General features: G+C 26.1%; 1 protein-coding gene across 1 annotated transcript in view; it reads right to left on the minus strand.

Moving 5' to 3' along the window:
* The window catches only part of LOC107072433 (coiled-coil domain-containing protein AGAP005037), an 85,813-nt gene that overhangs the window by 8,603 nt on the left and 62,602 nt on the right, over positions 1-14,608 (minus strand). Inside the window, exons 16-22 of the mRNA XM_089171118.1 lie at positions 13,776-13,865; positions 13,161-13,223; positions 12,159-12,384; positions 11,931-12,050; positions 11,678-11,785; positions 11,379-11,561; positions 10,440-10,536 (exon numbers count right to left, since the gene is read on the minus strand). Of these exons, the coding sequence (XP_089027244.1) occupies positions 10,440-10,536; positions 11,379-11,561; positions 11,678-11,785; positions 11,931-12,050; positions 12,159-12,384; positions 13,161-13,223; positions 13,776-13,865 (887 nt within the window). The remainder of the gene's footprint in view (positions 1-10,439; positions 10,537-11,378; positions 11,562-11,677; positions 11,786-11,930; positions 12,051-12,158; positions 12,385-13,160; positions 13,224-13,775; positions 13,866-14,608) is intronic.

Consider the following 14,608-nt stretch of genomic DNA (forward strand, 5'->3'; position numbering starts at 1 on the left):
GTGCGTGCGTCTGTGTCTCTAATTCTAATTAGATTTCTATAGTGAAAGATAGAATTCTGTAATTGTGATTAATTGTGAAATATTTTTTTTTCTTCTTTTTTTATGGGGTTTCCTTTTTTTTTTTTTTTAGAAGAAATATTATATGCGTGTATTATGCATCTCGATGATATTGATTTCAAATTGTATCGGTAATTATGATAATAAGCCTAACTTCAAAAATTATATAAATTTATTTTATTATAAAATAAATCATGAATTTAGTCCATTATTATAATTATCGATACAAATATAAATTTTTATTATCGTTATGCCTTATCACACAATTGTTCTTTCATTATTATTATTATTATTATTATTATTATTATTATTATTATTATTATTATTATTATTATTATGATTATTATTATTTATTACTATATATTATATGTTATTTATACTATTCTTATTTAGAGATATATTTTTTTTTATTTTTTATTTTTATTTTAAGGACACGCTCGAGCATACACACGACGCACTCGCACAGAATGAAAGGAAAATGTTTTAAAAGATTTAGGATCGTGGAAACTGAGATAGGAATTTATTTCATTTAATTAAGGACTAGCATGAAATTAATTTCTATTGATGAACAGAGAGAAAGAGAGAGAGGGAGAGAAAGTGAGAGATAGATGTAATAGATAATCAGATAAATAGAAGAAAGATGATGGTGAGAAAAAATAATTATAATAATTATAATAAAAAAGTAATAAAAATAAATATAGAAGAGAGAACTCTTCATAAACGTGAAGATTCACAATTATAGGGATGTTCTAAATTAATTTACTTTTTTTTATATCAACGGTAATATTTTTCCATATTTAAAAAAAAAAAATAATTGAATAACTTCGATAAAAAATTTCTTTATGTAGGTTATTATTTATACAAACGGGTAACGACACATAGGGGGAAAACTAAAATAATACTTTTCAATAATAAAATTGATAATAATAATAATAAAATACATACAAAAATAAATGTATATTATTATATATGAATAGTATATGCGTATATATTTATATATATATATATATATATACATGTACTATTATATATATAAAAATAGGTTACATCTACTTGTACAAAATTACAACGACGATGATCAGAAGATGATGATTGATGATTACTTTCCCTCAAAATTTAATAAGAGGACAATAAAAATAAATAAAGAGAATTTATTTACTTTGTCTCTGTGTGAGTATGTATGTGTGCGTGTCTGTATTTATATTTGATAAATTTTTCATCTTTTTTTCTTTTTTCTTTTGGTTAATCGCGTGCCTCGACGATTTTTCTTAATATTTATTTTATTTATTTTATCGAAAGATTTGGCTTGTTTTTTCAAGGTTAAATTTAAGGGAATATAAATGTGTATGCATTTGAATACATCTCAATTTTAAATTCATTCAGAATGTTTTCCGAAAATTATGTTGGAATTTCGGGAAAATTCTCTTTTTTTTTTAATTAATTTGTTATAAATCGAGATAGAAATTAGTTTTAGTCGTTGTGTTAGTCAATGTCGTCGTAGTTGGTCGTTGTCTCAGGAAATCCAATGTAAACCTTAAACGTTGACAAATAGTATTATACTATAATTAAATAGTAGTAAGTAGTAGTGGTAATGATAGTAGTAATAGTAGTAGTAGTTGTAAGTAGTAATAGTAGTAGTATTAGTATAGTAATGGACGATAGGTATTTTTGTTTTTAATTGTTTTTTTTTAATGGGATAACACGATACACACCTTACTATAAGAAGTGGATAGAAGTACGCTTCTTTTTTTTTCTTGTATTATTTAATATTTTTTTCTCGGTCAAGATGATGAATAATTTGTTTTTTACATGATAAACATATGTGAATATTATTTTTTATTATTATTATTATTTTTAATATTATTATTATTTTATTATTATTTTATATTGTTCTTCTTAAATGCAAATATGTGTATAATAGATTATCTAACGTTAAAATAATTTTCTAATTAATTTTGAGCAATTAATTCAATATTATTTTATTATTTCGTATCATTGAAATATTGTTAACGTTACTTTGTAATTTTATCTTTAAACACGTTCATTATATCAATTAATTAAAGTATTACGATTAAGGCGTTTCAATATTCAATTAGAAGAAATAATTTTCTAATGAGAATGTCTTTCTTTAATTTAGAAAAAGAAAAAAGAAAATAATTTTTACCGATCGTTTATATGTATATATATGCATATGTAATATATTTCTTTTTCTTTTTTTTTATTTAAAGCAAAATTATTACACGAGCTATAGCTAGTTCAATAATATATAAACAACAAATGAATATAAACTTGATGATGGAGGAGCTTTGTTTTTTTTTCGCTTTAATTATTATTTAATATGTAGCAAAATAGCGAAGATGAAGAAGAAGAAGAAGAAGAAGAAGAAGAAGAAAATTTAGTTTTGGAAACAATGTGCCAGAGTTTATAATACGGAACGTATTCGAATTTCAACTGGTTTTTTTGTCTTAATTTTCTATCTCTCTTTGTCAACCCCATCACTGTTTATTGTTTTGCGTAGTTATTATTTCTTAAAAGATTGTTTGTTATTTTTAATGATAACAGACAAGACATAGATTATTTAGAGAGAGAGAGAGAGAGAGAGAGAGAGAGAGAGAGAGAGAAAGAAAGAGAGCGAAAGAGAGAGAGAGAGAGAGAGAGAGAAAGAAAGAGAGAGAAAGAAACAAAAATTGGAGAATCGAGAGAAAAATCTTAATCGTCCATCATGGGGTAGACCCGTAACGTTCCATTCATAGAAAAAATAAAAAACAAATAAATAGTATAGCTTTGCTCGCAAAGTGACAGAATGCATAAAACAAACGAACCTAAAAATAATCTAACGATTGGCCCGAATGTAAGATAGAGCGACAAGATGGCCGTGTACAGTAAGTACGGATTGTTTCGTAATTTAGAAAAAAATGAAAAAAAAATTAAATAAACAAATTATTAACATTAACAAGAAAAACAAAATAGATTGATAAAAGTGTACTAATATTTGCCTAAATATAAGAATTTATCTAAACTTTGTAATTTCTAATTTCTAAATAATATTTGTGTAAACAGAATTTTATGTAAAAAAAATTTAAAATTTAAAGAGAAAATAGTCGTTATAAGAATAAAATTTTTTCAGACGTGCTGAACATTTATTTGTCAAAATTTTTGCTCTAAATCTAATCATTTCTATTGTCTATCCAAAGAAGAAACAAAATCATTAGATGTTTAAAAAATTAAAACTATGCTAATAACAAATGCGTTTATTCGAAAATAGATTCATCCCGTCGCGTAATTAATTCATTCGTGCGTTAACTATGGTAAATGTTTGTAAATGTATAGCATATCTTGACTACATTTGTTTTATTTTTTTTTTTAATTAATCCTTTGATTCCTAAATTTTTTACGGTCCGTACTTACTGTATTTGCAACTCTCGTTAAATCACGTTTCGGCAACTACAGGTAGAGAGCAGGTTTGGGAATTGTGAGCAAAAATGCGTTTTACCGAGATAATATTATTTTAAGATATAGAAGATATGTAAAACGAATGGGGTGTAAAAAGGGTGGTTATCAGGATATCGAAATAGAAAATCATTTGAATAACATTTTATATTTTTGTAGAACACGTTCTTGCTCACTTTGTTGCGAATATAAAAGCAGAAACGTCGTCTTTCTTCTCCGCTAATCGATTAAGAAGAAGATCGTTCGTACGTGCTGCTAATCAGACAATAATTGTAATGGCAAGAATCAAATAATAAAAAAAAAAAATTATAATAATAATTCAAATAAATCAAATAAAATGATACAATCATGAAAAAGATAGCAATTTGAGATAACAATTATTCTAATATATAAATGATAGCTATAATAATCACGTTGGTGCCTAAAATATTTTCATTTGCATTTGACGTGTCCGTGACGTGTTATTTTATTTTTGTTATGACCTTATTTTTGTTTGTTTAATTAACACAGCAAAAAAGGAGAACAATAATAATGATAATAATAAAGTATAACAACGAGAAAGAAATATAATATGTAATATATAAATATATATATTTAAACTTATTATATATAATAATATTAAAATAAATATAATAAGAAGAAGCACGTATTTGAAATATAAGAATAGTTATATTAAATATTAATATAATATAATATAATATAATATAATATATATATATATATATATATATATATATATATATATATATATATATATATGTATATGTATATGTATATTAAAATTAGAAAAAGTGATTAGAATTAAGTGTGTGACGGCAGGTTGTAAAATATCAAATTAGAATCGCTCCTGAAGCGTTCCGCCAGATCACGATTATTAATTATTATTGCAATTCATTATTTCATAACATTTCAATCACTATTACCGATGCAAAGAGAAAAGAAGACGTTTTTTTTTATTGTTAACTACACTTGCTTAATTTAAAAAAGAATAGCTAACTCTCTCTTAATTAACAAAACAAGAAAAAGAAAAACAGAAGCATACCGGAGTTATCACCTTCACCGTTTATTATTTTCTTTTTTTAAAAGGGTGGAAAATATTTAAAAAATTCTGTTTAGTTCTTTTTTTTTGTTGATTTAATTTTTTTCTTCTGACTTTTTTTTCTAATACATGCGATATATCATTGTAATATATTTAAATATATAAAATTTATATAAAGAATTCTATAATTGCAAAGTTAGATTTTTGGCAGAATACTTCGAGCGTCAGAGTGACAAATTGATAAATATTATAGTAGTCGACAGCTTGTAAGGATTTTGTGCAGCAGACAACAAAGTTTGTATAAAAGAAAAGATAAAATCATAAATATATATATATATATATATATATATATATACATATGTAAACTGTAAAAAAGTATGCAATATATATATATATATATATATATATATATATATATATAATATATAAAAAACTGTACATAATATATCAGCAATGATAAGAATCGATAATAGGGAATGTAAGAACGATAATAATGATAACAATAATAACGAATATAATAATAATGATAATGATGATTATATGATAATGCTGATATTAATCAAATCAATTAATTGACAATTAATATAATCTGATAATAATGTTAATCATAATAATCATAATAATAATAATAATAACAAAAAAATTAAAGTGGTATTGATGGTTGTGGGTTGAGGTGAAGTTTTGGGGTTTGAGGGTTGGGGTGTTAGCGGTCGGTTTTTAGTCATAGTGATAACAGTGACGATGAAGGTGATGATCGTGATGATATAAGTAAGAGTGTAAGTAGCAATAATAATTATAATAATTTTATATAAATATAAATCAGTAAACAATTACTCGTGACTGGTCTGTATGGCCTCCTTGAAGTTAGAACTCCACTTCCAGCCATACTAAAAAATTAATATCATTTTCACTATCAGTACGGGGGCTGCAATTTTGTGGTTTTTATTTGTTTTTTTTTTAATTCAATTCTAAAAAAAAAGTAAAAAAAACTCGTTGTTTTTTTTTTAGTTTCGTTTCTTGAAAAGAATTGTTCTTCTTTTTTTATTTTATTTTTATTGTAAACAAATTTGTAACCCGCGTCGCTCGCGCGTTAAAAATTTTTTCGCTCGGATTTTGTTTTTTCATTTTTCATAAACATTTTAATATTGTTATTTCGTCGTACAGGACGGGTCGTAACTTGTGACATGCGAATACAAGGATTGAAAAATGTCGACGTATAAACATAATCGATATAATCGAATAAATATTGGTCAAATTTAAAAAAGTAGAAAACAAGATTTTGATGTTTAAAATTGAAAAATCAAAAAGAAGCAGAAACAACTTACCTTTGTGATCTGTATTTAAAAAATTATGCTAATTAGATCTATCTTTAAAAGAAAAAGTATATATAATATATACATGTATGGTGTATATAAATGAGCCATATAACATTTTTTTAAATATTAATCATACGAATATTCATTTTTCTTGCGATAATAAAAAATCAAAATATTCGAGATACGACCCATCTTGTATGATAATAACAATGTTTTTATTATAAACATTTAATAATCGAAAATGCATTAATTTTTTCTAATATATAATCGCAAATAATCGTTGCGACGCAGATTTTTGTTAATTCATTTTTTATTTTAAAAAGATCGAACAGCTAACACTGAGAATAAATAAATCTGACGAAACATCGTCATCGTTATCGCCGTTTCATACATTTTTTTTCTTCTCGAAGGACCAACAACAACAAAAATAATGATAAAAATAATAGTAATAAAAATAAAAAATTAAAAAATAGAAGAAAAAACAAGAATTGAGAAAAAATAATAATAATAATAATAATAATAATAATAATAATAATAATGATAATAATAATGATAATAATAATAATAATAATAATAATAATAATAAATAAATAAATAAAATGATCTAGATAGAAGATATTATAGTTAACGATAATACTGCTTAGATAAATCTCATTAAACGATACATTATTTACGTAATTAATTAAATACAAATTAATTACATAACTAATTGAGGAACGATATAATCCATTAACGAGACTAATCATTAAAAACTAATATTCCGACGATGACGTGTCCTGTCTGTTTCGTCAGATAACGCGTCCAATTATTATATATTTAATAATAATATATTTATTATATAAAATTAAGAGTATATATCTATATACTATCGGGACACAGCAAACATTGAAAATGTTGGTTTCATGTGGGTAAATGTAAGAAGGGGGTCGGCTTCGGGCTAAGGGGGCTGGTTGGTAATGGTGGTAAAAGAGAAGAGGGAGGCTCCATATCACAGAGAGACAGACACAAGTTGCAGGAAACTAAATTTACTTCGACACCGAACTTGTTTATGTGTTATTCATATAAATATATAATTAATTAATTACTCAATTAATTAACTATGACTTCTTTTCTATTTGAAATGGGGTTCTCAAGGTTTTTAAGAAGATTAAACAAAAAGAGCAAGATAAAAAAAAGGAGAATAGAATAGAAAAAAGAAGAAAAGGAAAAGAATAAATTGAAATAATTATCAAAGAACTTTATCGTCTCGTTCTTTCGAAATGTGGAGAACTTATGGGGTTGGGGGGGGGTGGTTTTAGAAAAAAGGGGTTTGGTGGGTGGACACGATCGAGAATTCGAGCAGGAGAAGGGAGCTCTTTATATTATTATTTCTTTTTACTCGTGTATATTTATATACAAATTATTTTTATCTATTTATCATTATTATTATTATTTTATTTTATATTAATAAAAAAAGGTGCTCCCTGTCTCGTACTAGCGATTTAAAACGATCGTTCGATTCGTAGAAGAAGAAAAAGGTTTACATCGGATTTCTTGGTATTATTCTTTTTTCTTTTTAATAGTAAAGGGGTTGTGGGTATGAGAATAAATTATTATTTTTTTTTTTTGCGTTTGCCGATTTTCGAACGAAAAGGGCGGCATTTCTTTTCTGTTGGCGATCATCGTCGAAATTGTTTAAGAAAAAAGAAAGAGTACGAGCACGCTTTATTTACATCTCGACTCGCCGTCATCGCGTATTTTATATTAATACCGTTTGGTATGTTTTTTAATATAAGTGCGTGTTACGTAAACGTGTGTTAAATGTATAGTATGCGTGTATATATTAATATGTTACCCTCTTTTTCTCTTTCTCTTTCCCACTCCTCTCTCATTGATTTATTTAAATTAATCAATCGAACGACACACGCCCAATTTCGTCCGACAAACTTTGTGTATTTAATTATTTATATTCAACGATATTAATATTATTACTATTATTTTGTATTAATTATTATAATGAATGATTGCTTTAAATATCTAACAGGTAAATGAACAAGTAGAATAAACTGCACGATTTTTTTAATGTCGTCGATTGATCGTTTACGTACGTACAGAGGGATGCTTTTTTGTTGATGTATCTTGCCGAGAATTCACGTATTATTATTTTTTTATATATTTATATATATATATACGTTTATGTATGTAAAAGGAAAGTAGTCAATATATGTATATATATATATATATATATATATATTTATACATGTAATGTAGGCGTATACGTGGGTAAATTTCTATATATATATATATATATGTATTATCACTCGTTGCATGCGATCGTAATAGCATAATGGGATAGGATTTACAAGCGGTGATTTGGATTGATAATAATACGTTACTGCAAATTACCACACACCGTTTCAAAAAACTGGATATATAGCCCAAAAAGAGATATACGTATGATATTTATATAAGATATATATATATTATATATATAAATAAATATAATACAAATATATAATATTTATATATTATATATAATTTATATAATATATATATAAATATATATATTTATATACACTTATGCACATATAAATATATATATAAAGTATAGATACATATACACTATAGAAATATATATCAAATATAATAAAGTATATCATTATATGAGACTCATTGAATTGTATAACTTTGTCCTTAAGACATTTGATGTATTTTTAAAAACAGGTGCAAACTTTAGGTGATTCTCCTTGTATATATTTTTTTTTTAGGGCTATTTTTATAGATATCTATATTTTATTTTACTATATAGATATATACATATATAGCTACCTATATATCTATGGATCATTTATTATGAAAGCGGTGTAAGTTAATTTTTGAACAAAATTGAGAAAATTTGTATTAATCATAAATAAAATATATGTTTTTTTTATTGTTTACAATAATGAACTTACACCCATATTCATAGTAAATGGTCTATATATGTATTTTTGGGTATCTCAATATATGTATATAATCATATGTTTTCATACTGGTTTAGTTTATATAAATATGTGTATATATGTATGTATATATAAATATATATATATTTATATATTATATAGTTAATACGTATCTACGATAAGCGGTTGAGTGTCACGCGAAGCTCAGACGTTGGTACGCGACGTTTATTATTTGATAATACTTAATTTAATTTAATTATTTTTGTTTACAATTAAAAAACGTGCTCGTCGGATGACCGTCAAGGATGATAAGGATTTCGAGGATTCATAAGGTGAGAATAAAAAAAAATAAAAAAATAAAGAAAATTGTTAGGAAGAAATGATATTGTCTCTCGTCGAATTATTTTATTTCTTTTTCCCCTCAATTATCGAAATTATTCCTATTTTGTCCTTTTTTTATAACAAAAAACGAAAAATAAATTAAAAAAAAAGATAAGATTTATTTTAGGTTTATCATTTGCGATCGATGAACGGACAATTTTCGAGTGTAAAGAGTAGCGTGCCGTACGTCCATTTATATTTTTTTTGTTTGTTTCATTTAACTGTTGTCATATTTTTTGTTTTTTTTTTCTTTTTTTATTTAAATGGGAGAAAAGTAGAGAAAAGAGAGCTCGAAGATTAATTTACTTAAAAAGGAGACGAAGGAAATACGTGTAAGAAAATTAAAGTTAGAAAAAAATAGAAAAAAAAATAATTCAAGTAACAAATAAAAAATATAAATCTTAAAAAAAAAAGACAAAGGAAAAAAAAAGAAAAGAAAACAATTTATCCAGTCGGCTTGCGCGTTTGAAAATAATGTATATATATATATTTCAATCGTATTTATTTAAATTATTCAAAAAAAAAGATGAAGAAAAAACGAAATTCGTTCGTCTTTCTTTTCTTCGTCGTGTCTTCTTTTTTTAAATCTTTTTTTCTTTCTCAATATTGAAAAAGGATTTTTATCGATATTATTTATTACTTTTTTTTTCTTTTCATTTAAATATCAGGAGGAAAAGAAGGATGGATTAGGGTTGGGGTATTATTTTAGAGGAAAATTGTATCATGCATTAAATCTTATATTACTTATTTTTACTTGTATGTTTCTCTTCTTTCTTTCGGGAGGATGCAGGATGATCGATTCGAGGATTAATTATTTTAAGAGAGAAAGAGAGAATGAGAGAGAAAGAAAGAGAGGTGGAGTGGAGAGGAGAGGAGAGGATCTTTTTCTTTTTTCTTTCTTTTTTTGAAGGTATAATATGTTTTAATTGTTTTTATTACTTTCAATTTTAAATTGATTGGAAAAGAAGATTGTAAGAGAGGAAAAATTATTTCGAGGCTCGTTTTATTTGTTCTTATTTTTTTTGTTTTAAACGAACAATTTTGTTTTGGGAGTTTGGATAATAAGGAAAAATTCTTATTGTTGTATTTATTATTATTATCTTTTAAGATGGAAGATAGAAAGATAGTGAGAGAGAGATTGAGATAGATAGATAGAGAGAGAGAGAGAGAGAGAGAGAGAGATTGAGAGAGATAGATAGATAGAAAAGAGAGAGCGAGCGAGCGAGCGAGCGAGTGAGCGAGCTTTTGCGAGCGAGCGGGCCAATCGAGCGTTACCTTTGAATGTTGTGCAGATGTTGGTGTTATAGGTGGTGTTTCTTCAGCATCTACGCTTGCTGCATTTGGTAATCGCTGCTCTTGCACCGAGGCCAAGCTGAAAGCCAACCCCGTTTAATCATTTCATATTTATTTATATATTCTTATTTCTATATAGTTTTTTTTGAAACACTTTGACTGTCAACACCAAATTCATCATACGTATTGCTCACGGGTCACTTTTTTATTTCAAAGTATATTCTATTATAATTAACGATAATGTTCGAAATCTGATAAATGTAATTTTTCATTCAACTTTTACAATCGTAAATGTTCAAGCGTTTCGGTCACCCATGACCAACGTGGCAGTCAATGTTTTTACTAATTTTTATTTTATTTTAGATATATCTGTTGTCCTTTTTTAAGTTTTTCATTTATATACTATGATAAGGATTGTATTCTAAAGAATTAGAAATAATTGATATATATCAGTTTTATTATCATTTAATTAATTATTTCATTATAATGTTTAATTAATTAACTGAATAGACTTTCACTTTGTTTGATGCAGTGAATAATTAGTTTTACAAAGAAAACTGTTGGTACTGGATTTTTGTTGGAGACAAATGTTTTTACTAAACATCAACATTTATAATAGTTTGGTAATTAATTTTTAGTTACTATTATGATATTAAAAAATTGCTTTTAATGGTTTGTTATGATTTTATATACGTTACTAAGAGATAATAAGATTGCTTATCTACTTTACAGTAATTAAAACGATAATCGAAAAAGAAATTTAATTTGTAAACAGGAAGATCCTGTTCCGCTTCCTTTTATCAATAAAAAACAACAGGTATATTTATTTATACTTCTTAATAAGAGTTCATTCTCTTCGGGGATATGTCCCCGAAGAGGGACATATATTCCCATATTCCTATGGGAACGAAATAAACGCACCGTTTAAGCGTAACGAGCGTTCCCGTTAATTTTTTGCAACGTTTCAAAGCAGACTCCAATCGTTCAGGTTCTTCCTTTAGGAACTTCTCCTCTCGTACGATTTTTTCCATTTCCGAACTTAAAAGACCCTTCATACCTTCTTGTAGACTTGGAAATCGTACCTTTAGATCCGCCACGGCTGTGCTGAAACGTACAAGGAAAAAGAATAATTTAATTTAATAAATAAGATAACATTAATTTTTGTTTAATTAAAGATTTCCATTATGATTAAGGTTTTTCATTTTTAGTTTATTCTTTACCTCGATTTATTTAATATCAATGCCATATTTTCCACGTCTGACATATTCACACGTGTTTTCCTATTGATGACGTTACCACGAAGTTCCTCCACCGTACTCTCGAGCTCGCTACAAATTTTCATTAAAAATAGACAATTATTCTTTTTAATTTTACAAAGTTCCGTACAAACAAATTTTTCATTATAGTTTCGTTTGTACCTCCGATTACAGGACACCCTGTTTATAAAAATATTGAATTAAAAAAAGGACTAACGTAAGATCTTTTTCCAGCCTAAGCATTTCCTGTTTGTAGAGGTCTTCCTCTCGACTTAGTCGAACTTTTTCTGCATCACCAGTCGTCCAAGCAGCATCACCACCGGACAATAACATTGCTCTGAAAAATAATGTTCAAATAAAAGGTAAATAAATCATTGATAGTATTTTTTTTTTTTACATGAATCATTAAAGCAGATACCAAAGTATTGAAGGAAGATACAAATACCTGATCGTGATGAAAGTATCCCTAATAGTTTCACGTATAGTATGAGCCTGAGATTGTGACAAACGTCGGAGATTCCTAACATCCTGTCTGAGATCCTTAGCTTTTTTTTGCAGTCCTCTTAATTGATTATACATCTCTGGTGTTAAGGCTAAATCACGGTAGACGTATTGACCAGCTACCAAGGCTGCTGGTTTTGGTGGTGGTGTTGGCTTGTGTCTCTCTCGTTCTGAAATCATCCATTTTTCTATTAATTTTATTCAAATAAATAATTAAGATAAATGTTAAAGTATTTATTTAGACACACAAAAAATATAAAATAAAAATACAATTGTCAAATTACTCTAAGAAGCTTTCCCCAGACGTAAAAAAATAAATATTGACGAAGACATAATATAATATTAATTATTATTATGCAGGTAATAAGTATTGAAGGAAGACCTAATTAAAAAAATTTAAATTTTATGATCTATTTTATTAATACATAAATTAATTGTAATATATATATATATATATATAATATACAATAAAATATTGTAATACTATAATATATTGTTATAATATTACATATTACAATTAATTGATATTAATAAAATAAATTCTAAAATTAATTTCTTTAACTTTTCAAAAACCATCGAATTATTTCGCCAACACAATTTTATCCATTTACAAATACAAATACGAATAATATATATGTATTAACTTATAATTATTGTTTATTTTATATCTCGCATATATCTTATAATTTATTTCGAGTAATTGGATTAAACAGATTTAAGGTAAGGAAGACGGTGGAGGAATAAGACAATGACAAACCCATATGACGATTAATTATTATAATGTTACGAATTGTAGGTATATACGCACACACACAAACACGCGCGCGCATACATACGCACACGTATGCACCAACACACATAGAGGATATTATTATTACGTACATATACACAGAATAATTTTGGCGATGATATTTGAAAGCATACAAGATTTGGTTGTATTGATTACCTTGCGAAGACATCCTCGGCAATGTGGAGGATTTGATTGCCGGTTTCGTAGGCTTTGTATCCGCTAGTCGATGGTAGGCATTGGACACAATTGTACGAGAAGGTGTTAGAGATATTATTATTTTTCTGTTAGTTATCTCTCTCTCAATTATATTTTTCTTTTTATTTTTTTTCATCGAGAGATTCAAACCATATTCGTTTTCTTTCTTTGCTTTTTTGTTTCTTTCGTAATATGCAATCTCGAACTTTACATTCTTTCAAATTTTGGCTTTATTCTTCTTCCTTCATATTTTTCTTTCGCTTGTTTCAAATGAATTAAATTTTTATTTATTTATTTGTTTATTTTGTAATTTTTTTTTTTGGAAAGATTAAATAATTATTATCAAATATATTTCGATGAATTTAATTGTTGCAATTAAATTTTAAGTTTAATTGTGTTAATTTAATTGCTAATTAAATCGTTTGAGCGAAAGAGAAGATGATGGTGGAAGAAAAAAAAGACAAAATAGGTGAAGAACCATTTTGATTGTTTGACTTAACGATTAACAACATGCTCGGAGAGAAAAAGAAATCAATCGTGAAATGACGTGTAGGTGTGTTTGTTGATTTTTATTACCTGCGTGCTGAGGGGAGTGTTGTTTCGGTGAATTCATATCTGGTGGCTCGTCACTGAAGGACACTGACTTTTCAAAGGACACCGACTTGTCTGTAATAGATGTCGATCAAAAACAGATTTTCTTATGGGTGATTTTTAAATACGTTTGCAAAAAAAATATCTTTGCGATAATAATAATAATAATAATAATAATAAAATAGCTTGCATTTATACATATGTTTATAATATGTATTGTTTAAATTCATATTTATGTGCGAAGAGATAAAATGATGTGCGTTTATATAGAAAAAAAAAACATTTCAAAAAAATAGGAATCGAATCCACGAATCGTAGATATCGAAAGAATTAATTAATTATTTGTTTGCTTGTTTGTTTGTTTTTTTCATTTCCAAGCTAGATAGAGACAAAAAAAAATAATAATTTAGAAAAAAAAATTCTAATTAAAGTGCTGTAATTTTGATTTCATCGTTCCGTTGGTTCGTTCTAACTAATTTACGTGCGCAATCCTTTTATTTTTATTTTTATTTTTTGTTGTCTAATTTAACCCTTTGCACTTACTTTTTATTCATTCATATTTTACGGCTTTTTTTTTTATAAATGACATTGAAATTTTCGATATAAAAAATATTAATAAAAATATTTTCTACGAATGAAATATTACTCGCAAAAATAATAAAATTTTGTTTGTTTGAATATTAAAAAAAAAAAACTTTCAATATTAATTATCAATCAAGCCCGATGCATAAAATAATATATTTTACAAGACTCGAGGTCAAAGTTCAAAGGGTTAAAAACTTGTCGGATTAATTAGATGTGGCGACATGCAAAAGAAA

This window comes from Polistes dominula, unplaced genomic scaffold (genome assembly GCF_049000335.1).
Source record: "Polistes dominula isolate Pdom_NZ unplaced genomic scaffold, Pdom_raw_medaka contig_31, whole genome shotgun sequence".
Lineage (NCBI taxonomy): Eukaryota > Metazoa > Arthropoda > Insecta > Hymenoptera > Vespidae > Polistes > Polistes dominula.